The sequence below is a fragment of the Xyrauchen texanus genome, chromosome 18 (assembly GCF_025860055.1).
Source record: "Xyrauchen texanus isolate HMW12.3.18 chromosome 18, RBS_HiC_50CHRs, whole genome shotgun sequence".
Taxonomy (NCBI): domain Eukaryota; kingdom Metazoa; phylum Chordata; class Actinopteri; order Cypriniformes; family Catostomidae; genus Xyrauchen; species Xyrauchen texanus.
Genome location: NC_068293.1, coordinates 34,579,495 through 34,606,493, shown reverse-complemented (window position 1 = coordinate 34,606,493; position 26,999 = coordinate 34,579,495). Strand labels below are relative to the sequence as shown.

Sequence of the window (26,999 nt, the reverse complement as noted above, 5' to 3'; positions counted from 1 at the left end):
AAGGCTGGACCAGGGGTTTACTATAGCTGGAGAGTGTACAGTGCCTGTGCTCAGCTTTTAGAGGGTCAGAGGTCATGGGTTGGGCTGAGAGGGAACTGGGGAAGAGCTAGGAGCTGTTGTTTTCCACAGTGGTTGGTAATATACCCATCCCTCACCCTGAAGAAAGAGAAAAAAAAGAGAACTTAAAGAAAACAATACCAAAGAATGATGCAAAGCAGGGCTGGGCAATTTTTCTTGAATTATATCATAATTATATAAAGTATTTTTCAGCCTTGTGATGATGTTCGATTTATCTCTTGATATTAATTAATTTGCAATAAAATGGCTTTAAAATGTGTTTGTTTTTTAATCAGAGGATGCATTATTTCAACCAAACAGGCATTGTAATGATTTAGATTCAAAATGTTTAATGCAAAAAGTAAAAATGGTAAAAATAAAATTTCCAAAAATTACATAAAGGAAACAAAAGTAATTAATATGACTCCAGTGGTTAAATCCATATCTTCAGAAGCTATTAAACAGGTGAGGATGAGAAAGAGATCAAAATTAAAAATATAAATCTCCACTTTTCATTTTTACATCTGAAAGTCACATGTGGTGCCAGTTTAGTTTCACTTTCACATCTAAAAGTGAAAGTTAAAGTAGAGATTTAGGGTAAAAGTAAAAATGGACTTAAATATTGTTCTGTTTCTCACCCACACCAATTATATCTCTTCTGAAGATATGGATTTTACCCCTGAAGACGTACGGATTACTTTTATGTTTCCTTTTACCATTTACTTGCATAGTGTAGACCTACAGAACTGAAATATTCTTCTAAAAATCTTCATTTGTGTTCTGCTGAAGAAAGTAAGTCATACACAACTGGGATGTCATGAGGGTGAGTAAATGATGAGAGAATTTAAATTTTTGGGTGAACTATCCCTTTAAGCTCAATCAACAGCACTAGTGGCATATTATCGATTACTACAAGGGTTTAAAAGGCAGCCATTTTTAAATTATAATTTTATAAAAGCACTTGCATGAATTTTTCTGTTTAAACTAGTGTATTATTTGAGCTGTAATGTTATTTAGCCCATTACTTTTTTTCGGACTTTTAAGGGTTTATGGCGTTATGCCATCATGGCAACGAAGTTGTTAAATTGGCTATAACTTTACAAAGAAATGGTAAGTAAGCAATTTAATCACAATAAAATCATATAAACTCACATAGCGTTTACATCTTTTGAAAAAGCAATATTCATAATGTTGCTTAATTTGACATTGCCAGTACAGTCATTACAAATACATTGTGAATTTTCTATATATTGTTAATCTTTGTAGTGACCAAGCGTAAACAACGAACGCTGAAAAAACACAAATAATCCTTATCTGGAGGTTAACTACAGTAACAGTAAGAAACAAAAGTATCTTCAATAACTAAACATTAGTGTTTAGGTACAATACAAAATTAAAATAAGAATAATAGCAGTTTTGTTCTTACATTGGGCTCAAAGTATTTGGTCCTCCATGGCGTCTCTGTCTCTGCACGATGCCTTTCCTCTTTCCTTTGTTTTTCCTCCAAGAAGCGCTTGTGTTCTGTGGCTTTGTCCATATCCCTTTCCTTCAGAGACTCTGTCACATGCTGCCACAGTCGCCTGCAGAGAGAGGATTCACAACTTAAAGCCTTTTGCATCACGTCAATGAGAATACAGAAAATGCCTTTAAACCCAAAGATTAAACAATAGTACTAATAAAGCTATGCTGAAATATTCTGCTTAAAGGAATAGTTTACCAAAAGAGAGTAAATGACTATTTTAACTTTTAGCTGAACTATTCCTATATATTACTCATAAGAAACTTTTGAATTATAATAATAAACTATGTAGATATTTTAGGATAACCCTGATCCGATTGGCTGGTGTTACCTGGATTCATAGGCTCCTTGCAGCTCATTGGGCCGCACTCTTTTTCTAGTGACAGGGAGTTTGGTAACATCTATGACACGTGTCTCTCCGCTGGTGTAGATAAACTCCAGCATCCCATTCCACTCTCCCTGCACGCGGCACACCACGGTGTTGGTGGGGTTGTGTTTAACCTCCGCGATCACTCTGAGGAACACAGCACAGACTTCTGTTACAGTCCACTGGGTCAGCTTTATGATTAAAGGGCCCATATCATGGGGAATCACATTTTCACTGATCTTTTAAATTAAGAGTTCATTTTACAATGAAAGCATACTGTAACTTTTAGATCTCAAAAACTTCTCCCAAGTCAAAAAAATACCATTTAATGAAACTAAAACTAAGCTGTAAAAAGTTCTCGTACTGAACTCGCACAACTTTCAGTCATCAGACAGAAGAATAAATTTGAACACATCATGATCGCCCACATAAACATGTCAACAATTTAGGTATTAAGCAACTTGTCCCACTCAGACATGGTAAGGTAATACAGAGGAAGAAAGACAAACTATTATTATAAATGCAAAAACCTGAACTCTTAAAAATCTTTCAAAAGATCCCAATTCGGCTGGAATTTATTTTTAACATGGTCCATACTTTAACAGTTTATTAGGCAGATGTCAGAATGGATTGTTTTGTAAATATATCACAATGTAATGCACGTTCTGCAAAGAGATTGTTATACATTTACTCATTTGGCAGACACTTTTATCCAAAGCGACTTACAAAAGAGGAAAACATAAGCGAATCATCTTAAGGAGACAGTGGTACGAAAAGTGCCATACTACAAAGTTTCACTATCATCAGAATAGTATACAAAACAGATTTAAGTGCAACAAGTTTTTTTGTTATGAATTGTATTTTAATGTATGGTTTTAATAGTATTATTAATTGTATTTTAATGTTTAATTCTGATGTTCAAATGTCTAAACAGACATTAGACACAAATCAAAGGTGCTCACAAGAACTGCATGTGAACAATATCACATAAGACCTAAAAAGTGTTTGGACATTTAAAGAAATAGTTGAAAAATAAATCATCATTAACAAATCTTCATGCCATCCCAGATATGTATTACTTTTTTTCTTCTGCAGAACACAAACAAAGATTTTTAGAAGAATATATCAATATATATAGAATATATACACTCACCTAAAGGATTAGGAACACCTGTTCAATTTCTCATTAATGCAATTATCTAATAAACCAATCACATGGCAGTTGCTTCAATGCATTTAGGGGTGTGGTCCTGGTCAAGACAATCTCCTGAACTCCAAACTGAATGTCAGAATGGGAAAGAAAGGTGATTTAAGCAATTTTGAGCGTGGCATGGTTGTTGGTGCCATACGGGCCGGTCTGAGTATTTCACAATCTGCTCAGTTACTGGGATTTTCACGCACAACCATTTCTAGGGTTTACAAAGAATGGTGTGAAAAGGGAAAAACATCCAGTATCGCGGCAGTCCTGTGGGCTGAAAATGCCTTGTTGATGCTAGAGGTCAGAGGAGAATGGGCCGACTGATTCAAGCTGATAGAAGAGCAACTTTGCCTGAAATAACCACTCGTTACAACCGAGGTATGCAGCAAAGCATTTGTGAAGCCACAACACGCACAACCTTGAGGCGGATGGGCTACAACAGCAGAAGACCCCACCGGGTACCACTCATCTCCACTACAAATAGGAAAAAGAGGCTACAATTTGCAAGAGCTCACCAAAATTGGACAGTTGAAGACTGGAAAAATGTTGCCTGGTCTGATGAGTCTCGATTTCTGTTGAGACATTCAGATGGTAGAGTCAGAATTTGGCGTAAACAGAATGAGAACATGGATCCATCATACCTTGTTACCACTGTGCAGGCTGGTGGTGGTGGTGTAATGGTGTGGGGGATGTTTTCTTGGCACACTTTAGGCCCCTTAGTGCCAATTGGGCATCGTTTAAATGCCACGGCCTACCTGAGCATTGTTTCTGACCATGTCCATCCCTTTATGGCCACCATGTACCCATCCTCTGATGGCTACTTCCAGCAGGATAATGGACCATGTCACAAAGCTCGAATCATTTCAAATTGGTTTCTTGAACATGACAATGAGTTCAGTGTACAAAAATGGCCCCCACAGTCACCAGATCTCAACCCAATAGAGCATATTTGGGATGTGGTGGAACGGGATGTGCATCCCACAAATCTCCATCAACTGCAAGATGCTATCCTATCAATATGGGCCAACATTTCTAAAGAATGCTTTCAGCACCTTGTTGAATCAATGCCACATAGAATTAAGGCAGTTCTGAAGGCGAAAGGGGGTCAAACACAGTATTAGTATGGTGTTCCTAATAATCCTTTAGGTGAGTGTAAGTCAATGGTGACCAAAATTTTGAAGCTCCAAAAAGCACATAAAGGCAGAATAAAAGTAACCCACGACTCCAGTGCTTTAATCCATATCTTCTGAAGCAAGGCAATCGGTTTTAGTTAAAAACAGATCAAAATATAACTCACTTTTCACTATAATTCTTGACATTATCAGTCTCCTTGGCGCTCACGACTTCACACTTGATTAAACTTCCTATCTAGTGCTCTGCGCATGCATCAAGCAATAGGAAGTGTAATAGTGCTTGAAATCATGAACATGTTCATTATATAACAAAATATCAAACTAAATGAGAAGTGATAACAAACATACTTTTCAAGAAAAATATTTCATAAAGTAAGTTTTAACAAGTGTTAGGTTTCAAAACGCATCCTATGGAATGATTTTCCGGACATTATTCAAAAGGAATTGCAAATTGTATTTGCAATTGCGTTTTCAATTTGTGGATTCCATACGCATCAATAGATATATTGTTATTACTTAAAAGAAGTATTCAGGCACTTTCTGGTTGTCAAACTTTGTTGGACATATCCAGAGTTAACGTGATGAACAACACCTGTAGTTATTCAGCAAAGGCATCTGTGTGACTTGTCATATGCCATATTTCCTCTGGACCAATCAGATAAACGTAATTGCAAAAATGGCTCTAAAAAAATGTCTAGCTAATTTGTTTGCAGATGTCACTTGGTTTGATAGTTTTTTTTATCTAATGCAATGCCATTTATACATTTTAAAGTGTGTCCAAATACTTTTTGGGGGTCAATGCAAGCTGAACATTAAAAACTAAATAATTGTTCTTCAGGACTGCCAGGCTGATGTACAAATTGATATTGAAAACACTACACAGCCTCACAGTCATGTACAGTAATGTGATTCAGCTTGATCCTGACCTGTGCAGCTTGCCCCCATAAAATGGCTTTGTCTGAAAGGTGATGACTGCAGAGAAGCCAGTCTTTGCGCAGTTGACATTGACCTTTCCTCCCAATTCCACCCAGGGCACAGTGAGGATTGATCGAGCGTAGGCAGAGGGCAAACTGAAGGTGTATTCTTCATCATGCTCCAATAAGTGTAGATTACCTGCAAGCACAGAATGTTTAAACATCTAATAATCTGTAACAGTGATTCACAACTGATGTGTTGTGATGAGACTGTTCTAATGGCTGTGGAAAGCAGAAGAAAAAAAACTAAAACTAAATGCAAATAATAAAATTAATAATAAATACAACTTACAATATTACCCATGCATAGTTATGATAACAACATAAATCAAACAAAGCTTATAAATGTTTAAAAAGTTATTAAAATTGATTTATAGAATGATAAAAAAAAAATTTGGTAGTCTTTCATAACTGTGACTGGTACAGACAAATGCTACAAGAGTCTGAAATAAAATCCAAGATGCAGTTTATTGTTCAACCAAAATCCCAATAATAACCAGAAATAAATGAGGTGCATGACTCAACAAGCCTGAAACATTTAGATGTGTGTGTGTGTGTGTGTGTGTATAGATATATTATACATACACATATTTGAAGCCAGAAGTTTACATACACTTATGTTGAAGTCATTAAAATCAATTATTTTTAATATTTGCAAACTATAGTTTTGGCAAGTCATTTAGAACATCTACTTTGTGCATGACACGGGTAATTTTTCCAACAATTGTTTACAGACAGATTGTTTCACTTTTAATTGACTATATCACAATTCCAGTGGGTCAGAATATTACATACACCAAGTTATCTGTGCCTTAAGCAGCTTGGGAAATTCCAGAAAATGATGGCAAGCCTTTAGACAATTAGCTTCTGATAGAAGGTCTACTGAATTTGAGGTGTACCTGTGGATGTATTTTAAGGCCTACATTCATACTCAGTGCCTCTGATTGACATCATAGGAAAATCAAAATAAATCAGCCAAGACCTCAGAAAAAAAATTGTGGACCTCCACAAGTCTGGTTCATCCTTAAGAGCTATTACAAAATGCCTGAAGGTACCAATATCATCTGTACAAACAATAGTACTCAAGTATAAACACCAAGGGAGCATGCAGCAATCATACCGCTCAGGAAGGAGACGCATTCTTTCTCCTAGAGAAGAACGTAGTTTGGTGCGAAAAGTGCAAATCAATCCCAGAACAACAGCGAATGACCTTGTGAAGATGTTGGAGGAAACAGGTAGACAAGTATCTATATCCACAGTACAAATGTCTCCTATATTGACATAACCTGAAAGGCTGCTCAGCAAGGAAGAAACCACAGCTCCAAAACCACCATAAAAAAGTGCACATGGTGACAAGATCTTGCTTTTTGGAGAAATGTCCTCCGGTCTAATGAAACAACAATTTAACTGTTTGGCCATAATGACCATCGTTACATTTAGAGGAAAATGGGTGAGGCTTGCAAGCCGAAGAACATCATCCCAACCATCATGCATGGGGGTGGCAGCATCATGTTGTGGGTGGTGCTTTGCTGCAGGTGGGACTGGTGCACTTCACAAAATAGATGGCATCATAAGGAAGGATATATTGAAGCAACATCTCAAGAAATCAGCTAGGAATTTAAAGCTCGATCGCAAATGGGTCTTCCAAATGGACAATAACCCAAGCATACCTCCAAAGTTGTGGTAAAATGGCTTGAGGACAACAAAGTCAAGGTATTGGAGTGGCCATCACAAAGCCCTGCCCTCAATCAGACAGAAAATTTGTGGGCAGAACTGAAAAGCATGTGTGAGCAAGGAGGCCTACAAACCTGACTCAGTTACACCAGTTCTGTCTGGAGGAATGGAGAAATTACAGCAACTTATAATGAGAAGCTTGTGGAAGGCTACCCAAAACGTTTGAGTTAAACAATCTGAAGGCAATGCTACCAAATACTAACAAAGTAAACTTCTGACCCACTGGGAATGTGATGAAATAAATAAAAGCTGAAATATTGAAATCATTCTCTCTACTATTATTCTCACATTCTTAAAATAAAGTCGTGATCCTAACTGACCTAAGACAGGGAATGTTTTCATGATTAAATGTCAGGAATTGTGAAAAACTGAGTTTAAAATGTATGGTAACTTCTGACTTCAACTGTATATATACACACAAAATACTGTATATATGTATCACAGAATGAGGTTTAATGAGGAACACGTTTTATTATTAATTTTTCAAAATATGAAAAAATAATGCATTGAAATGAGGACAAAAATAAGGATGAATATGGTCAATGATAAAAGATTTAGTTTCAGCAAATCCCAAATGATTGTTTTTATTTCACCTCTAGAGGCTGGTGTTATACTGAAGAACCAAGCCGTTCTAACTATAGAACCCTCAAGTGCAGGCCACAGATGAAAACATTTATTAAATATTGGTAGTTCCAAAAATCGGTACCAATTAACTGATAACACCATATATCGGTCCACCTCTAGTCAAAAGTCATGTGTCCAATCAAACTATGATATTATGCCGTAAATTCATCTTGGTACTATGGCAAATACGAAATACAATATTTGGCCCAGTATTTTTTCAATGTGTTAGAGGCCATCTTTATCTATGTTAATATGCGCTCACAGGAGCTCCGTGGTTTTATGACGCTTAACTTTTAGAAAAACGTCTCCAGACACCTGCATTCTATTCCATTAATTGCACTGCATCTAGCTTTTTTAAATGCAAGACCATAATCAGTCTAAATGGCCTCTCAAGACTTCTCAGACACTTCTGCTGTCATCTATGCATTTTCAAAAAAGGTCAATTTTCCAATTCAGTCTATGTCATTTTGAATATTGTTGGGCAGTTTATGGTCATTTCTAAAAATGTATTGTTTGATTGTATTTTTGTACGATCAAAAATGTTGGTACCGGGTTGGATCGCCACTTGATGTCCAATGTAAAATCTTGCTCCTGAAGCAAAGCCAATTTAGAATCATTGATCTATGAAGCATAAAAGCAAAACTGAAGTATAATGTCCACTTCCTTCTAGATTGTGCACGTTTGAAGCGTTCACAAACCATTTGAAACACCCAACTCACCTTCTCCAATCATAGAGACGCCAATAGACATGCCCATGAACTTGCTCTTGGTCCACACATGCGTGTTCACACACATCTGTCTCTCTGGACATTCAGCATAGAAACCAGACACAGGTGGATGATGAGAAACTTGCTCAGCCACAAAGCGGACATTGTAGCAGTCTGATGTAAATGATGTCCCCTCTTTCGGGACCCCTGTCTGAGGTGTTGTCGCTTTGGGTACTCTCCAAGAGCAGTGGAAGGTTTCTCCAATAATGGGGTTGTAGGGCTTCTTGGCAATGGCACCTTTGCGACCTTCGTGGAAAGATGTAAGGTAATATTCCACAAATCGAACCATGCGGTCCATCGGGCTGGTGCCGTCAGTGATGGCCATGAAAAGGTCCGGATGAGACATGAAGTCTGCATACATTTCCAGCAGGGAACGCTTCTCCAGTATGAAAGTAGGGAGAACCACCTATACGCCATTGTGGAACACCATTTTATCAAGGTTTAGAAAGTGGTGTAAGATTGCATAATACAATTCAAGGGATCATTTAACCACAACTGAAAATTCTGTAATTATTTACTCACACTCATGTTGATCCAAACCAGTATGCTCTTATTTAATTTTTTTGGCAAAACTTTAGTAGAAATGGTTTTAAAGGGATAGTTCTTATCCATAAATGAAAATTCTCTCATCATTTACTCACCCACCTGGCGGATGTTTATAAGTTTTTTTCTTCAGCAGAACACAAATTATGATTTTTAGAAGAATATTTCAGCTCTGAAGGTCCTCACAATGCAAATGAATGGGTGCCAAAAATTTGAAGCTCAAAAATCCACATAAAGGGAGCATAAAATAAATCCATATGACACCAGTGGTTAAAAAATATCAATATTTAAGTCCCTTTTTGTCATAAATACCATCCCTGCCCAATAGGGGGCGAAGGAAAAAGTGAGATGAAGGAAAAAGGACTTAAATATTGATCTGTTTCTCAACCATACCTATCATATAGTTTCAGAAGACAATGGATTTAACCACCAGAATCGTCAGGAGTTAATGATGAGAGAATTTAAATTTTTGGGTGATCTATCCCTTTAAGAGCCTTTAAATGGCTCTTTTCCACACAAGAACAGTCTCTAGTGATGACATCTGTAAATTTCCTTAAAAAAACTAATTAAAACACTATTTCAGTAGCTTTATTCCATGTCTTCTAAAATTTAAGTCACTTAGCTAGGCACTGATGCCTATGTCGAAGTTCAAAAAATGACCAATATGTATCATCAATGCCAAAACAGCATTGATTCTGGCATATTTAGTAAAGAAATTAGCCATTTTTTAATTCTGAATGTGGCTGTGGGCTAGACAAACGTTGGCAGAGGTGGGAATTATCAGTGAATAATAACTTAAATTTAAGAAATTTTATGCTGATATTTCATAAATCTCTACTTTTGTGTTCAACAGAAAAAAAAAAAAAAAAAAAACATCACAGCATATAGGTTTCGAATGACATGATGGATAGTACATAATGACAGAACTTTCATTTTACGGTAAACTTTTCCTCTAAATTCTAACTGTAAGTTGGAAAGCCTTATCTGAGGTTTGAGAAAGACACAGCTGAAATGAGAGCCATTAATGAGATGGAGCTGATATACCCTGGTGAGGTCCATGCCTAGTTTCAGCTGAGAGAGGAGGTGCAGAATGACACTTCGCTCCTCTTCTACAGCACCCATATCCTTCTCTTCAGCTGAAGAGTCCTCCTCCACCTCCTGTGTGGTATCAATCTCCTCCTGCTCCTAAGACACACACCAACCACTAGGATTATCTTACTCAAACAATAAAATACTAAAACATCAAAAGGTAAAACTAGATTTTTACATTATCTGAATGACCTGTTTGTTCATCCTCTAGGACAGGGTTTCACAAAAGGGGGTTCACAAACATCTGGGGATCCGTTCATATTTTTTTTAAATGATCAAAGTTATGACTTTCATTATGAGTAACGAAATCACAATTTAAAAGTAACCTTAGAGTTATTAACCTGACATTGTTTGCCCAGTAGTCCTGAAAAGCAATATGTGATGGCTGTACCCTCATTGGGCTGTACTATTTACATCTTGTGTGCTGGTTCAATTCACTGCAAAACCGACCGGTGGCAGAGGCTTCTGATGCATCTTAGAAGTGTGGTTTAGGCGGCCGACTACGATTACTATTTCCTATTTTTTATTTCCACGGCTGCTGTAACTCTTAAAATATAATGTATTATTTCCAATAATGTTTGATTTCCTAAAAACATTTCTAGAGGTAAGGGGGACATGTCCTACTAGCCCAGGTTATAATGGCTGCTACAGCCCTGGCTTTGTTACTTCTATGAAAATCCTTTTTAATAATTAAAAAAAGTAAAATTGGCTATATCACGTCAAAATATCCAGTGTACAATGCAAATGTATAATGTACAAATATTCTAAACAATAACAATAAATGTAATAAATGTTCAAATCTAACAAGAATAACAAAAAAGCAAGTGCAAAGACAAAAATGTAATTAATAATAAAAAAAAGGGAGAATATAAATCAGGGGGCGCTTCAGGAAAATCCTTTAAGTCATAGGGGTTCAGCTGACAAAAGGTTTGGGAACCCCTGCTCTAGGAGAAAAACTTAAGCCTGATCGCTTCAAACAACTTTTCTTAATAATCTCCATAATCTAAGGTACTGTATGATTCATGTCCATAGCAAACTCTGTACAGGATGAGTTACAGGCCAAATACTAAGGGTTAGAAATTTTGTTGAAATCCCTAACCTGTCAGTATGAGCAAGAGTACCAGAGACAAAAAAAAAAAAATGCATTACAAATTGTAGGATTTTGAAATATTTCTCTGTCTGTAATGATGGTTTCTGAAATTAAAATATAGATTACATTTATCCTAGAAAGATTTACAATTTGGCAAGTGCTGAAAACAGCAATGCTGCTTGAAATGAGTGAAAGTGTCCAATAACAGGGCGGTTACTGAGATTAAGCTAGTAATATTTGGCTAGTCAATGATCGTAACATGGCGGCACAAGTGAGGGGACCATCTCCATGTAGAATAAAACAGCTTTTATAAGGTTACTGATGGGACTAGAGTCCTCATCTCGTGTATGCTCATGATTTTTTTTAATGATTATGAAAAACCACACCTGTGGTTATTCTACTAGGACTAGACCTGTGAGAACTGACATCAACTAAAAATTATGACCTTTGCACCAGCTGGTTAAAAGTCATTGCATAAATGGCCTAGAAAAGTGAAGGTCTAGCATCATTTGTTTGCAGCTGCCGCTTGGTTTGATGTCCTGGTATCTAATGCAATGACATTCATACATACTTATTTGTCCAAATACTTTGTGGGGTCACGGTATATTTAAGCAGACCAATCCAAAACTTCCCTCAAGTCAATGTAGAATTAATTGAGAATGTGTAGTAAAATTAAAAAGAATAAAATACTTAAATTTTCACACTTCCTTTGAACAATTTGAACAATACAACATTGTTGTTGGCTGCAATCACATCAGAACTATAGGATGGATATTGAGCTTGCAATCTTTCTCCATATCAACAGCTAAAATTCAATAAGTAGAAAAAAAACAAATAAAAGCCAACTATGAACTTTTGCTTGCAACTTTTAAGTTTAACTACATCTCATCCACCCAAATTCTTCCTAACAAGTTATATGGTCACTCTGATCCAAAAACAAACCTTTTGACCAGGGTAGGCAAAGAATTCTGAATTAAAAAATTGCCTCCCTTTCAATTCATGAGAATTTGAAATGAATTGGCAATGCCCCACAGGATGTTTAATTGGAATTGAAATGGCAGGAAAAAGAATGTAATAAAATTGCAACTGAAATGCAACACAGTTTCAACAGAGCTTCATTAATCGGCAAGATTTGTGAAAACTTTAAACACTTTGCAAGAACGAGGATGTTTATTAAAAAATAAAAAGTTGAAATAATAGTTATCTTACCCCAGTAATATCACAAGAGTCCATTTCTAGTGGTTCTAGAACTGTTCCCTCTGTTTTACCATCATCTTTGGTGATGCTGGGCAGCATCCCTCCATTCTTCAGGATGTCAGGAAGTTTTGGCTCCAGCCAATCCATGGCGGGGCCTACAGGGCACACAAAATCTGGCTCAGAGGTGCTTATATTGCTGGCCCACCACCTCAATGCCCCCAAGCCAAAAACAGCCTCTAAAACCACAGGAATTGCAGGTGTCCAGCGCTCTGACAACTGACACACAGTTCTCAGTGGAAACCTGAGCACAGGGTCTCACCGTCTGCATGCAGCCCTGCCCATTGTCTACTCATTTGCTTCATGGCAGGAAGATTAATGTGGTGGTTTCTGCTTTGTTTTGGTAATTAGAAAGTTCAAAAAAGGTCACAAGGTGACTTGGTGTCTCTTCTTCAGAATCAATGAAAAAGAAGGCAATCCTTCATAACTGTAAGAGGTTTACATGTTTCTTTTCTAGGCAAAATGTATTGCAGTATATATGCTTCATGACTAGGAAGGACTTAAAGTCAAGCACTAAACTAAAAGTTTAGATTACGCAAGAGCAGTTTTGTCCAGTGCTTTTTGAGCTAGAAGATTAGAAGTTTGCAAATCACACAGGAAACAAGTTCCTTCAGAAAATGTCAGCGGTATGGCAACACAATTTTGGAAGTCTGTCAACCGCCGCGCTTGGGTGACCTCAGCAAAGCTCTGGTTACCTGCAGTAGTCTATCAGTGGGGGATAAAGTTCCTCATTAATAATAAAGCAATATTCCACTCCCTGAGCAGGGCCCCAGGTCATAAATTCTACAGGCACAAACATGACCTGAGATTATTGGATTTGCAACCACAAACACTTGCAGTTTTTGCTTTAAAATGAATTGGAAAATGAGCTGCCTTTTCTCTGTTCCGCTATTGGTTTTTTTGGTGCATGCCGGAGTGAAATGAGAGCCAAAAAGCTTGTTGTGGTGTGTATTTTGAACTCATTGTATAAACGTGGATTACACATAAGGTTCAGTGAGCTGCAGTGAATATGATTTAAGGGGCCACAAGGGGATGCTAGGGGGCCGGCACAAATCTTCAGAGAAAAATAAAGTGTGAAAATTTCTATAAAAAAGGAAAACATCAACAAAATGTAACATTACTGTTGTTTTCGGGATTCTAAGGACCACCAATACATTTCAATTTAATTGAAAACATTCCTCTTCAGGTTTATACAAGTAACACTATTCTAGTTAATATAATACAAGTTAAAACGTTCTATATAATATTGAAATAATTTATTTTGACACAAGGAATAGTTCACCCAAAAATCTCTCATCCCTCATCATTTACTCCCCCTCATGCCTTCCCAGAGGTGTATTACTTTCTTTCTTCTGCAGAACACAAAGATTTTTAGAAGAATATTTCAGTACTGTAGGTCCGTACAATGCAAATGAATGTGTACCAAAAACTTGAAGCTCCAGAAATCACATAAATCAACATAAAAGTAATCCATAAGACTCCAGTGGTTAAATCAATGTCTTCAGAAGAGATATGATAGGTGTGGGTGAGAAACCGGTCGATATTTAAGTCCTTTATTTTTTACTATTAATTCTCCTCCCTGCTCAGTCAATCTCCACTTTAACTTTCACATTCTTCTTCTTGCGTTTTTGTTGATTCACATTCTTCAAGCATAGTGCCACCAACTGGGCAGGGAGAAGAATTTCTTGCAAAAAAGGACTTAAATATTTATCTGTTTCTCACCCCCCATCTATCATATCACTTTTGCATATATGGATTAAAACACTGGAGTGATATGGATTATTTTTAAGATGACTTTGTGATTTTTCGAGCGTCAACATTTTGGCACCCATTCACTTGCATTGTGAGTACCTATAGAGCTGAAATATTCTTCTAAAAATCATAATTTGTGTTCAGCAGAAGAATGTCAAACACATTTGGGATGGCATGAGGGGGAGTACAATGAGAGAATTTCAATTTTTGGGTGAACTATTCCTTTAAGTGACAACATGAAAGCCAATTATTTAATTTTGTAAACAACATGCTGTCTTTATAATATCACACTTGCTATTCTAGTCATACATTCTAAATTGGTCTTAATTCATGAAAATATATACCAGTAGCTGCTGTAATGTTTTAGGAAGGGGATCCCTCACAAAGGGAATCATCATATTCGGGGTCATTTGGCATCAAATAGTCTGAAAATCTCTGATTTAAGGTATTCAATAACTGTCTGATTGCAGGTTTGGAGAGGGTGAGTATATCTTGTACTCTAAAAGAGTCCACATTGGGTCAGTCCATCTCAAGTGGTCCAATAATTGTAAATTTGTTTGCTTGACCAATTTTAATTTTCCAAATTTTTTTGGAGTGATTACCTCTATGTACCTAGGTAAGTCTAGTGTGCATGCAGAACATTTCGGGTTTGAGACTTGTGCAAGAGTCTCAAGAAAGTGCAATTTTTTTTAAAATTCCCCACAATTTCGGGTTGAATAGATCTGGTGCATACCAGATAGGAACCTGAAATTTCACAGAAATAAGTCCTCTATTTTAGCATTCTTCTGCAGAAATTTTGCTAGTAGGGCAAGTAAAAATCTGAGAAAAAGCCTACTTTATTCATGAATTTTTAGAAATAAACCGATGTAATAAAAGCATAACAAATAAATAGTATTACATAAACAGTAAATATGTTAGTGATTGACATACAATAGATTATGCTAATTTTTATATTGGCAACAGTGAAGCGTGATATTCTTCAAAACTTTCACAAAAAAAAAAAAACATTTCGTTTTCAGTAACATTAATGAACTGCATGTGGAGTTTAAAAATCACCAAAATGGTGTTTGCTGGCAGGAGCATCTGGAACTCACACTGTCTGTGCACACAACATCAGAACATCAAGCTGATGGTTGAGTCAGCAAAGCTAAAAGTGGACTACAAGGACCTGCTGGAATTTCTAGTCTGTGACATAAACAGTTATGACTGCATGCTCAAAAAGTGTGACCAGTGTCTATCTAGGTATAGAGGCCTTACTGCAGATGCTCGAAGAGCCAGACAGAGATGACACACTTCCTAATAACATCACCTTTAAGCACTGGATTATGACTGACAGAGCAGATTTGATCACTGCTGTTCTACCTAGGGATGAATTCTCTGGCTGAGAAACTCAATGTGTTAAAGACACACCATTGGCTGAGGACATCACTGTAAAAAACGGATGTTTTTTTAAAAATTCTTACACCCAGCTGGACCAACAACATCATTCAAATGTCTACTGAGGACAAAGTGTGGGTTCCCATGAACAATGTTCTCAGAAATCTGACACCTGACACATACATACATACACATATATATATATATATATATATAAAGTGCGTCCGGAAAGTATTCACAGCGCTTCACTTTTTCCACATTTTGTTATGTTACAGCCTTATTCCAAAATTGATTAAATTCATTATTTTCCTCAAAATTCTACAAACAATACCCCATAATAACAACGTGAAAGAAGTTTGTTTGAAATCTTTGCAAATTTATTAAAAATTGATTTTTTTTTTAAATAAAATCACATGTACATAAGTATTCACAACCTTTGCCATGACACTCAAAATTGAGCTCAGGTTACATCCTGTTTCCTCTGATCATCCTTGAGATGTTTCTACAACTTGATTACAGTCCACCTGTTGTAAATTCAGTTGATTGGACAGGATTTGGAAAGGCACACACCTTTCTATAGGAAGAGTCCTGGTGGTTCCAAACTTCTTCCATTTATGGAGAGGCTGTAAATGGTGCCAAAGGTGCTTCAACAAAGGATTGAGCAAAGGCTGTGAATACTTATGTACATGTGAGATATATATGTGTGTGTGTGTGTGTGTGTGTGTGTGTGTGTGTGTGTGTGTGTGTGTGTGTGTGTGTGTGTGTGTGTGTGTGTGCACCTCGTAATGTGCTCTAGAGATCAGTTTTTGTTTCAAGAAGCTAGGACCATCCAGAGCAGAGATATTGAGGTTTCCGTAAACAGCTGTATAACCAAAATTTGTCATGTGCCATCACACAAAGATGTAAAATATAAATATACAAATGATATAGATATATATATATATATATATATATATATATATATATATACACACACACACACATGAAAATTACAAATGGTCAAGCAACCTGTATTGGACAATTTAGATGGAATGACCCCATTATCAATCTTCAGATTTAGTTTCGGCTGCCAATTGATGAAAGGAGTGTAACACAAACTCTACACCATGAGGGTATTCAACAAAGGCAGACCATAATTACTCTGTTTTAAGATAAATCATTACAAACTAACTTAAAATGGGTTACAGAACGGGGAAAAAAATATTGATGAAAATTTCCTCAATCTTGTCATGAAAGAGTGCATCATAACTACAACCCTAATTCCAAAAAAGTTGGGACAGTATATGACTATATGATATTGTACCTTGTGAATTTCAGTTTATTTGAAAATGTACAGTAATTTCAAATCAGATGATTGCAACCCCCTCCAAAAAAGTTCAGACAGGGGCTATTTAAGACTAAAAACAATTAGACGAGTTGAAATAACAAGGCAATTTGAAACAGATGTTAAACAGGTGTGGCAATTGTGTCATAGTACTGTATAAAGTACAAGGAGCCTCCAAAAACCGCATAGTCCTTCAAGAGCAAGGATCGTTCGAGACTTGTCAATTTGCCAATAGATGCTTAAGCAAATAATCCAGCACTTTGAGAACAATGTTCCCAAAGACAAATTGAAAGGATTTTGGGCATTTTCACCCTCTACAGTGCACAATATAGTTCTATTGTCAATAGATTAAAGGAATCTGGTCAAATCTCGTTGCGTAAAGGGCAAGACGAAAACCCCTTCTAAATGTGCATGATCTCTGATCCCTCAGACGTCACTGTCTTAAAAACGGCATTCATCTGTAATGGATATCATGAACCTGGGCTTGGGATTACTTCAGTAAACCTTTGTTAGTCAACACCACTAGCCACAGATGCAATTTAAGATTTTCCTATGCAAAGCAACTTCAAACCACACACTGCCTCAATTTCAAGTGCATGGCTGGGTAAGCACAGAGTGTGGGTGCAAGATTGTCCTGCCTGCAGTCCTGACCTGTCTCAAATTGAGAATGTGTGGCACACTATGAAGCACACCATACGGCAACGAAGACCCCGTACGATTGTGCAGCTAAACACCTACATAATGGATGAATGGGGAAAAATTCCAGACTGTCCCAACTTTTTAGGAGTGTGTTGCAATCATCTGATTTGAAATTACTGTACATTTAAAAAACAAAACAATGAAATTCACAGGGTAAAACATCATATAATAATGTTTAGTTGCAATGCTTTCAATATAGCAAAGGGTGAATATAATTTACAAATCACTGTCCCAACTTTTTCGGAATTGAGTTTGTACTAAAAAAAAAAAAAACATTGGCAGCGACCGAAATGTTGGCATCGAAGGCTACAGATATATGACATTTACATTTACATTTACATTTATGCATTTGGCAGACGCTTTTATCCAAAGCGACTTACAGTGCACTTATTACAGGGACAATCCCCCTGGAGCAACCTGGAGTTAAGTGCCTTGCTCAAGGACACAATGGTGGTGACTGTGGGGCTTGAACCAACGTCCTTCTGATTACCAGATTACCAGTTATGTGCTTAGACCACTACCCCACCACCACTCCATATACCACTACCCCACCATTTTTCCATATATGAAAAAAAGGTGCCTTTCAAACGGTTTCCTTAAAAGGTCAATTTATACAAAAATGCTGTTGGTTAAACCATTAACTGATTAGGCAGCAAGGCACCAAGTCAGCTGCCTTAGCTTTCAGAATATACTATACAATACAGCTATACTATAACTTTCAGAACTCAACATTTCTCATTTCATAAGCGAAGAGGGCATTTACATAAAAATGTTAAAAGGTGCAGATTTGTTTTATTTTTATTATTTGAATTTAAATTGAGGGTGGAAAATGGTAATAAACATTTAAATATGACTGTTTTTGGCACATTATAAGTACTCCTCAGAGAGAAAGATATATGACAATGTATGAAATTATGTATTTGAAAAAATAATATTAGCAAACAATACAACAAATTCTACCAAATTTGATTGACAAGCTTTTCAAAAAGAGAAAAGCAGTAACAGATCCCAGAGACTTGCATAAAGCAAAAGCACACAGGAGCAGCACCAGTCAATAATTTTCTGTGATAAAGTAGTGCTTATAAATAAACCACTTACTGCTTTTTACGGGAAGAGGAATGCTTTCACTTAACATTTAATGACTACAGTAGCATGAGTCAAACTATACAGCGAAGTCTAAGGATTAAAGAGTTTGACAGAAATCTGCCAGACTTCTAGCACTTTAAACGTCCTGCTGACTTTAGATTATCTTCCATGCATAAACACTTATAAACTATTTAAAAGTGGTAATATTGTATCTTTTCACCCTGAGGTCCAGTTATAATGAGTCAAGGTTTCTTGCACCAAAAACATAATTTAGTTTTCCCATTTCCGACCCTCTCCATGACCCTTAAGCCTGATGTATAATTCGGTTTTGATGCAGATGCTTAGCGCATGCTTGCAGTTGAACACTCAGCCTTTCAAATATACTCAATTTGACCGAGCATGCATACACAGGCAGTCGATGCATTCGCAACAGGAGGTCAGACAAATAGAGCTGTATTTATAGTCCTTTAGACTCAAGTTTTACAAATGCAGGTATCTCCTGACCTGATGTACATATCCATTGTTGTTGTTTCCACCTTCATCTCCCGGCACTTTTTCGGGAAAGTTTCAGGCACATGCACACCCTGCACGTTAAGAGTATGCGTGGTTAGAAAAATTGTTGGTATTGCTGCAGCCAGGAGATCGTCAAACGGGGCAGACACTTCGAAAGAGGGCGGGGCTACTCCATAAGCGGGTCGCACCAACTCCAAAAAGGGGCGTCACTTCAACACACCATTAGGGTAAGGGAAAGGATTAGGTTAGGGGCTCTCTATAGGGCCTTTCCCACTGGCGTTACTAAAGCCCGTTTTAGGTACTTTCCCTGGGACTAGTGCTTTTTGTCCTATTTCATCCTATAGTTCCTCAAAGCCGTTTTAGGGGACATTTTTAGCTCCTACTCTGGGGTAGATATTTTTGGGGTTATAGAGACTGTGGTACTGTTGGAGGTGCAGCAGCCTGTGATTGGTCAAAAACCTGCATTGAGAAAGGAGAGGAGCTCCACAGCCACCGTTAGTAAACAAATTAGCTGCTAGTCTGCTACTCTGAGGATTGCGCTAATTTTACAATTCCTTTTACAGAAATAACATAAAACAAACAAAGTATCCAAAAAGAATCACCCGTTAAACATGTGTGTGACTTAATGGGGTGACATGATCTGAGATTTCATGTCTGTACTGTGTGACTACATAGAAAATAAAGTGATTTCTGGATTACTACATCAACTTTTTCCTGGGATGATGGATATAAATAATCAGATGTTTATCGAGAGTGGGTAATAAAAATGTCTTAAATCAAAGGAAGAGCATTTCAGTACAGTAATTTATGTTGAGTCATAAAAGCCTTCATCGTAAAAGATCGTGTTGATAAACAGGTTTATAATGCATGTCCACTGTGAGCTCCGTGGTTAAAGTCTCATCTCTCCGGCTGCAGCACCTCACATCCCGGTTTAAACTGTAACCTGAATACACAAGCGGTGTCTGAAAACTGGAAAATGCTGCCTTCGGAGGCTGTATAAAGATGGATGAAGGTAGGACGAAATAAGGTGCCTTTTAAACTGTTCAGAGAGTTTCATTCATCCAAAAACACTGTTGTTTAAACCATTAACTGATAAGGCAGCTGCCTACTTTTTCCAATGCAGCCAAAACTCATATAAAACACCCCTAAACAAACAAAAGTGAAGCACCGATACCAGCATCCTCCGGAGATATTGTTGATTTTGTTGTTGGTATTGAAATGCATGTGCAAATAATGTCTGAATAAAAATGGTCGATACTAGGTGACGTCACTACAGTGGCTACTTTGGGAATGTGAATGCAACAGGGGGAAATTCTCCTCAGGTGTTCCATTCCTCGTAAGAGTTCTTATCTAGAAAGTTTCTAAGGGAAAAGTACCAGGACTGTAGGTGGGAAAGGGCCTTATATCTTTGCTGGTGGTTTGGAACTCAAGCCCCTTTTTGGAACTCAGCCTGCAGCTATAACCTTAAAAATTGGGTGATGAAAATTATGACGAAATATACCTTACACGTCCTGTATGCAGATGCTTAGCATTCATGTCTAGACGAAGTATACCTTGGGCTTTAGAATTAAACAATGCAGGTTTTTTGCTGCTGTGCCCTTAAGACACAATGTAAATGCACTCTTTGCATGTAAAATGAGAAAAGAAGTGCTTTGCCACACTTACATAACTATTCTTTACTCTACAAACAACTATGTAGACATGCTTTAAAATTCACAAAAAAAGAATCAGAATACTTAAGAAAACTAAGATGCAAAAATGGTAATTGTCGTGGTGGCCCATGTTAACATATTCAATGTTCAACAACCTGGGCCACCCTGACTGTACTATGCCGGTATGCAGAGCTGAGCTATATTATATGTGGATTTCTGGGAAGGAAATGCTACAGTTGAATATGTAACTTATCTCCAGTTACAATCAGCAGATTGTAAGATCCCAGAGAAGTAAAGACTCACCACCAAAAGGAACTTTCTGTCGAGCCACCTGCTGGAGCTGCAGGATATGCAGGCAGTCGCTGAGGCAGGTCATGGTGGCCAGGGAGGTGGCTTTCAGCAGCAACAGGTCTTGGTCCAGTGGAGAAGGTCTCTGAGAGGATGGCAGACCCTCAATGCTCTGGATCAGTTCTCTGTGATGGCCCTGCGCCTGGATCATCATCTGGAGCAAGACAGAAACAGCAGTTTTCATTGGTTGAATAACTTTTTGGGTGAATCTCATGAAAACATTTTTTTTTTTTATCAGATCACCTTTCACACCAAAGTAAATAAATAATATTTTGCTTAAAGAAAATAGAGCATATTTAGGAAAAATATGGCTTTATTTTGCAAATTCTCATTACATTAATGCATCGCCATGTTTTTGTTTTTTATCGTTCCCATTAATTAGATTCTCATTACTGTAATCAGTGTTCCTATACATTTGGACCAATGAATTTCATGACTTTCCATTACTTTTTCAATAATCTGAGCTAAGTGAAAAAACATTACAGAAAAAGCACTGGGACGGAGTAATTTCTCACCAATTAAATATTTTAGAGCCAAGCAACTAGAAGTGTTTGTTCACCATATAAATGACCATGACTTTTTTTAAATTGTATTACTTCCTATGACTTTTCCAGGCCAAGAAATCAGAATTTTCAAATTCTCTGATTTTCCAAGTATTCAGTGTCTGTATTACAACAACAAAAAATAATATATTGTTTCAATTTGGATGCATGTACAGTTGAAGTCAGAAGTTTGCATGCACCTTAGCCAAATACATTTAATCATAGAAAACGTTCCCTGTCTTAGGTCAATTAGGATCACTACTTTATTATAAGAATGTGAAATGTCTGAATAATAGTAGAGAGAATTATATATTTCAGCTTTTATTTCTATCATCACATTCCCAGTGAGCTAGAAGTTTACGTTTTCTGTCTGATTGAGGTCTGGGCTTTGTGATGGCCACTCCAATACCTTGACTTTGTTGTCCTTAAGCCATTTTTCCACAACTTTGGAGGCAAATGTCATTGTCCATTTGGAAGACCCAATTGCAACCAAGCTTTAACTTCATCACTGATGTATTGTGATTTTGCTTCAATATATCCACATAATTGTCCTTCCTCATGATGCCATCTATTTTGTGAAGTGCACCAGTCCCTCCTGCAGCAAAGATGCTGCCACCCCCATGCTTCACAGTTAGGAATGTGTTCTTCGGCTTGCAAGCCTCACTCTTTTCCTCTAAACATAACGATGGTCATAATGGCCAAACAGTTAACTTTTTGTTTCATCAGACCAGAGGACATTTCTCCAAAAAATAAGATCTTTATCCCCATGTGCACTTGCAAACTGTAATCTGGCTTTTTTATGGTGGTTTTGGAACTGTGAATTCTTCCTTGCAGAGCAGCCTTTCAGGTTATGTCAATATAAGACTTGTTTTACTGTGGATATAGATACTTGTATACCTGTTTCCTCCAACTTCTTCACAAGGTCCTTTGTTGTTGTTCTGGGATTGATTTGCACTTTTCGCACCAATCTATGTTCATCTTTAGGAGACAGAATGCGTATCCTTCCTGAGTGGTATAATGGCTGCAAGGTCACATGGTGTTTGTGGAGTGGTTAAAAAATGTGTTTAAAAGAGTTCAACCGAAGTGTGTGTAAACTTCTGACTTCAACTGTATGTATATGAAGTGTACATATTTATTCACTTTAGCATTACATTTTAGTTTTCTTCCCATTATAGCAATGAGAATTAGATTTTTTTTAATTATGGTAAAGATAACTGAATGCCAAAATGTACATATTTCATGAAACAAATATCTCAAGAAAACAAATGTCACAATGCAATACAGTATGTGTATATGTGTATATATATATATTATTTCTTTTTTCTATAAACAAAATGTAATTTCTTTCGATATATATATCCCAGACATTACTCACCCTCATTCTCTGTATTATGATGTAACATACAAACAGTTCATGTATTTACAAATTCATAAAGTTACAGAGCAAATGTGCTACTGAGGCCTCTGAAAGAATCTGTTATTTTCCCTGTCTCACCTCTCTGGCCTCCAGCAGGTGATCAGGCAGCAGGGATTTCCTACTGGAGTAGAGAGAGGAGCCCCTCTGCAACTGGGATAGGCCCAACAGAGCATTCGTGTTCTGATTCATCCTATGCTGAGATCCTGGAGAACTGCCACTGCCCTGAGATGCAATAGAGAGACTGCGAGTCTGGAGAGGTGGGTTTGTCTGTGGAGGTATGCATAAGCGTTAGTTTGTCTGAAAATGAAAATTCTGTCATAACTTACTTTCAGTACATACTTTCATTGTATGAAAAACAGCAGCTCAAAATATCACTAATTGTGTTCCAATGAAGAAATTAAATCATAAAGGTAAGGAATGACACAAGGGTGAGTACATCAATACAAATTATTTATTTTTGTGTGAACTATTCCTTGAAGCATTAAAGGAAAATTTACCCAAAAATTTATATTCTCTCATCATTTACTCACCCTTAATGTGTATGATTTTCTTTCATCAGCAGAACACAAATGAAGATTTTTTAGAAGAATATCTCGGGTCTGTTGGTCCATACAATGCAAGTGAATGGTGACCAAAACTCTGAAGCTCCAAAAAGCATATAAAGGCAGCATAAAAGTAATCCATAAGACTCCAGTGGTTTAATCAAAGTCTTCAGAGGCTATGATTTCAAGCTTGATTACACTTCCTATCGCTTGATGCATACACCGAGTGCTAGATGGTACTAGGCATTGTAATCAAGCTTAAAATCATTATCACCAAGGAGACTGTTGATGTCAAGATTTACAGTGATGGAGATATATTTTGGTCTGTTCTCACCCTAAATCGAATGAATCGCTTCAGAAGACATGGAGTTGTAATGATTACATTTATGCTGCCTTTATGTGCTTTTTAGTGCTTCAAAGATTTGGTCACCATTCACTTGCATAGTGTGGACCTACAGAGCTGAGATATTCTTCTAAAAATATTAGTTTGTGTTCAGCAGAATAAAGAAAGTCATCCACATCTGGGATGGCATGAGGGTGAGTAAAGGCTGAGGGAAATTTCAATTTGAGTGAACTATTCCTTTATGGATGAACAGATTGTCCTGAACAGCCTATGGGCCCCTGTTACTTCAGAAGTCATGAGCATTACAGTTGAACTAACAGTATGGCAAACATCTTGCTGTAAGTCTAACCTTGCCCATTGCCTCTGTATGGTGCTGTGCACAGATCTGCAGGCGGCTGACCCAATGCTGTCGCTCCTTTGCATCCGTGGCTGAAATTACACAAACAGGCACATTCAATACACTTTCAGCTCATAAGCTTTAAATACACTAAATTATTTTAATCACTTTATTTTAAATTTGACCTGCAAAACATATGTCAATATGATATTTTTACAAAGGCCATTTTAGTTATACTAACAATGCCATCCACCCAAAGACAATATAAAGAGGAAGTGAAACCATCTGAAATTTAAAAAAGCCGTGAAAGAGAAAAGAGTCAAAGAGATTGAGTCATGTGACAACCTCTGAGTTTGTACTGCTCTCCGCTGATGGCATTGACGGTGAAGGTGTGAGAGTCTTCATCACTCGGTGATATCACCGCACCAGCTAATGGCAGCGAGCCACGGGGCTTCTGATTTCTGGACTGCTCATTCACAAAGTATTCCAGCAGCCCTGCTTCATTGTTGAGGACAAAATATCTAGAATGAGGAAATAACAATTTGGGACAAAGTTGAGAAAGTTCTCCCCCCTTTCTTCTCTGCACATACATAAAAAGCACTTACAAGCAGACCCATAAACAAAACTGTGCCTTCAATCTCAAACTCCAATCATTGAAAGTCCTATATATTCATGTTTGATTATTAAAACTTTGTGGTTATTTGATTATGTTTTAAGCAACCTATAAGAGTACGGTGCATTAAGCTCATTTTTTTCCCATGTTTAAATCCATTCTTTGGATTTTACCCCAAAATCAGCGTGGTAAAAGTCTACAGATGCCATGAGGGCCTGCTTATAAGAGATGGATAAAAGTAGTACTTACCGATACTGCCATCCAGTCACAAGATTGGTGTACTTCATCAAATAACCATCCACCTTTTCCATCAGATCGCTTTAGTTCATAAAAAAAAAAAGCCATTACACTTATGCCATGTGCCAGTTATCCATACCATGACCAAATGATTAGATCACTGAATTACAATTATAAAGTTGTATACTAAACTACATTCTAACAAACCATTCACAGGCTCTTGAGAGAGTGATATCCAAATAGCAGAGCCAAAATAGAAGTCTTAAAATACAAAATTAATCAAATCAAAAGATATTTAACACACTTAAGAGATAGTTCACCCAAATATTTTAATTCTCTCATAATTTACTTACCTTCAGGCCATCCCTGCAGGGCCAATTCTGCAGAACACAAAGAATTTTAGAAGAATATATCAGTTCTGTAGGTCCATACAATCCAAGTGAATGGTAACCAGAACTTTGAAGCTCCAAAAAGCACATAAAGGGAGCATGAAAGCAATCCATTTGACTCCAGTGGTTAAATAAACCCATGAAGTTGTGGGTGAGAAACACATCAATATTTAAGTCCTTTTTTTTACAATACATTTCCACTTTCACGTTCTTCTTTTGCTTATTCGCATTCTTTGTGCATTTCGCCACCTACTGGGCAGGGAGGAACATTTATAGTAAAAAAAAAATAAATAAGACTTAAATCTTGTTCTGTTTCTCACACCCACACACTGCTTCAGAAGACATGGATTTTACCACTGGAGTCATATGTATTACTTTTATGCAGCCTTGATGTGCTTTTTGGAGCTTCAAAATTCTGGCCACCACTTACTTGCAAGAGCGGAGATATTTTTCTAAAACTCTTCATTTGTGTTGTGCAGAAGTAAGTCATCTGGGATGGCATGAGGGTGGGTAAATGATAAGACAATTTTCATTTTTGAGTGAACCCTTTAAGACTAAAATTATCACAAAACTTAGTCTGAAATTAGTCTGTGAAATAAGAGGGCTGACTTAACAAGAATTTAAAAAGGAGTGTGAGTGGTTTCAATACAGTGCTCGCAATGTAAGCATTATAATAAAATTGTTCACAGAGCTGAAGCATTATGAAGAACGTAGATATCACAATGACAGTATGTAATGTGTACAGTACCTGTACTGCCAAGATTTGGAGCCCGTCTTGCAGGAACTCTGTGAGCCGCTATGATGCTCCACCATGGCTTCAGTCTGCATGATGAGGTCCTTCCTGTGAGCTACAACACAGCTAACACTACACTTGACGCAAAAAACACCAACCAACTGATATCATATAGCGAAACATTAGTCAAAACTATCTGTTATGGCAGCTGTTTTAATCATCGCAACAGTTTTCTGCTCTGATTTACAGACCTACTGAGACATATATGTCTCGCGCAGCCATGACAGAGCGTGATGTCATAAGAACAAGCATCACGTGACAACAGTACAGCCAAAATACTAAAAGCACAAACTCATTCACAGAAAGTTTTTTTTTTGTAATTATTCGGTGCACGGAATAAATATAATTTATAATTATTTTATTCAATTTTATTGTTTAGCGATGTTTTAATTTGAAATGTGAGATTTTTTAAATAAAAGTCCCAGGCAGAGCTCTTGTTCCTACGTTTGTGACGGGGGGGGATCTAGAAAAGAATAAAGATGTATTTTTATACGTTCAACAAATTAATTAAAAATAAGGAATGGGGAACTACATAGTAACCACTACGTAAAATGTGCAAAACCAAAAACTTGCGGAATTTTTTGCGGTAACAAAGACCCCCATAAAAGATTTTTCGGATGAGTCCACATTTCAAATCGTTTTTGAAAAACACAGCCGTTGTGTTATTCACGCCAAAGAGGAAAAGG

General features: G+C 37.1%; 1 protein-coding gene across 2 annotated transcripts; it reads right to left on the bottom strand.

Moving 5' to 3' along the window:
- Positions 1–15: 15 nt before the first annotated feature.
- Positions 16–26,559, bottom strand: LOC127658538 (oxysterol-binding protein-related protein 11-like). Of its 2 annotated transcripts, XM_052147879.1 has the most exons (14): positions 26,269–26,299; positions 25,485–25,511; positions 25,144–25,212; positions 24,627–24,802; positions 24,294–24,373; positions 23,138–23,326; positions 21,056–21,254; positions 12,305–12,447; positions 9,961–10,101; positions 8,326–8,779; positions 5,201–5,387; positions 1,908–2,090; positions 1,484–1,637; positions 16–156 (listed from the first exon to the last, which is right to left on the bottom strand). In XM_052147879.1, exons 3-14 carry the CDS (start codon positions 25,203–25,205, stop codon positions 73–75), a joined length of 2,052 nt encoding a protein of 683 aa, XP_052003839.1. In that variant the 5' UTR covers positions 25,206–25,212; positions 25,485–25,511; positions 26,269–26,299; the 3' UTR covers positions 16–72. The 2 variants fall into 2 exon arrangements, with proteins under 2 accessions (XP_052003839.1, XP_052003838.1); XM_052147878.1 differs by lacking the exon at positions 25,485–25,511 and having other exon boundaries at positions 26,269–26,559.
- Between the last annotated feature and the right edge of the window lie 440 nt (positions 26,560–26,999).

What these genes read in the sequence shown, in the direction of transcription:
- LOC127658538 (XM_052147878.1), bottom strand. Translation starts at nt 26,348, where the DNA reads ATGCAGACTGAAGCCATGGTGGAGCATCATAGCGGCTCACAGAGTTCC. An exon ending in GTGACTGGATGGCAGTATCG is followed by an intron (nt 24,803 to 25,143) that starts GTAAGTACTACT and finishes TCCTCATTCTAG; the next exon opens with ATATTTTGTCCTCAACAATG. An exon ending in AGAGCAGTACAAACTCAGAG is followed by an intron (nt 24,374 to 24,626) that starts GTTGTCACATGA and finishes GTGTAATTTCAG; the next exon opens with CCACGGATGCAAAGGAGCGA.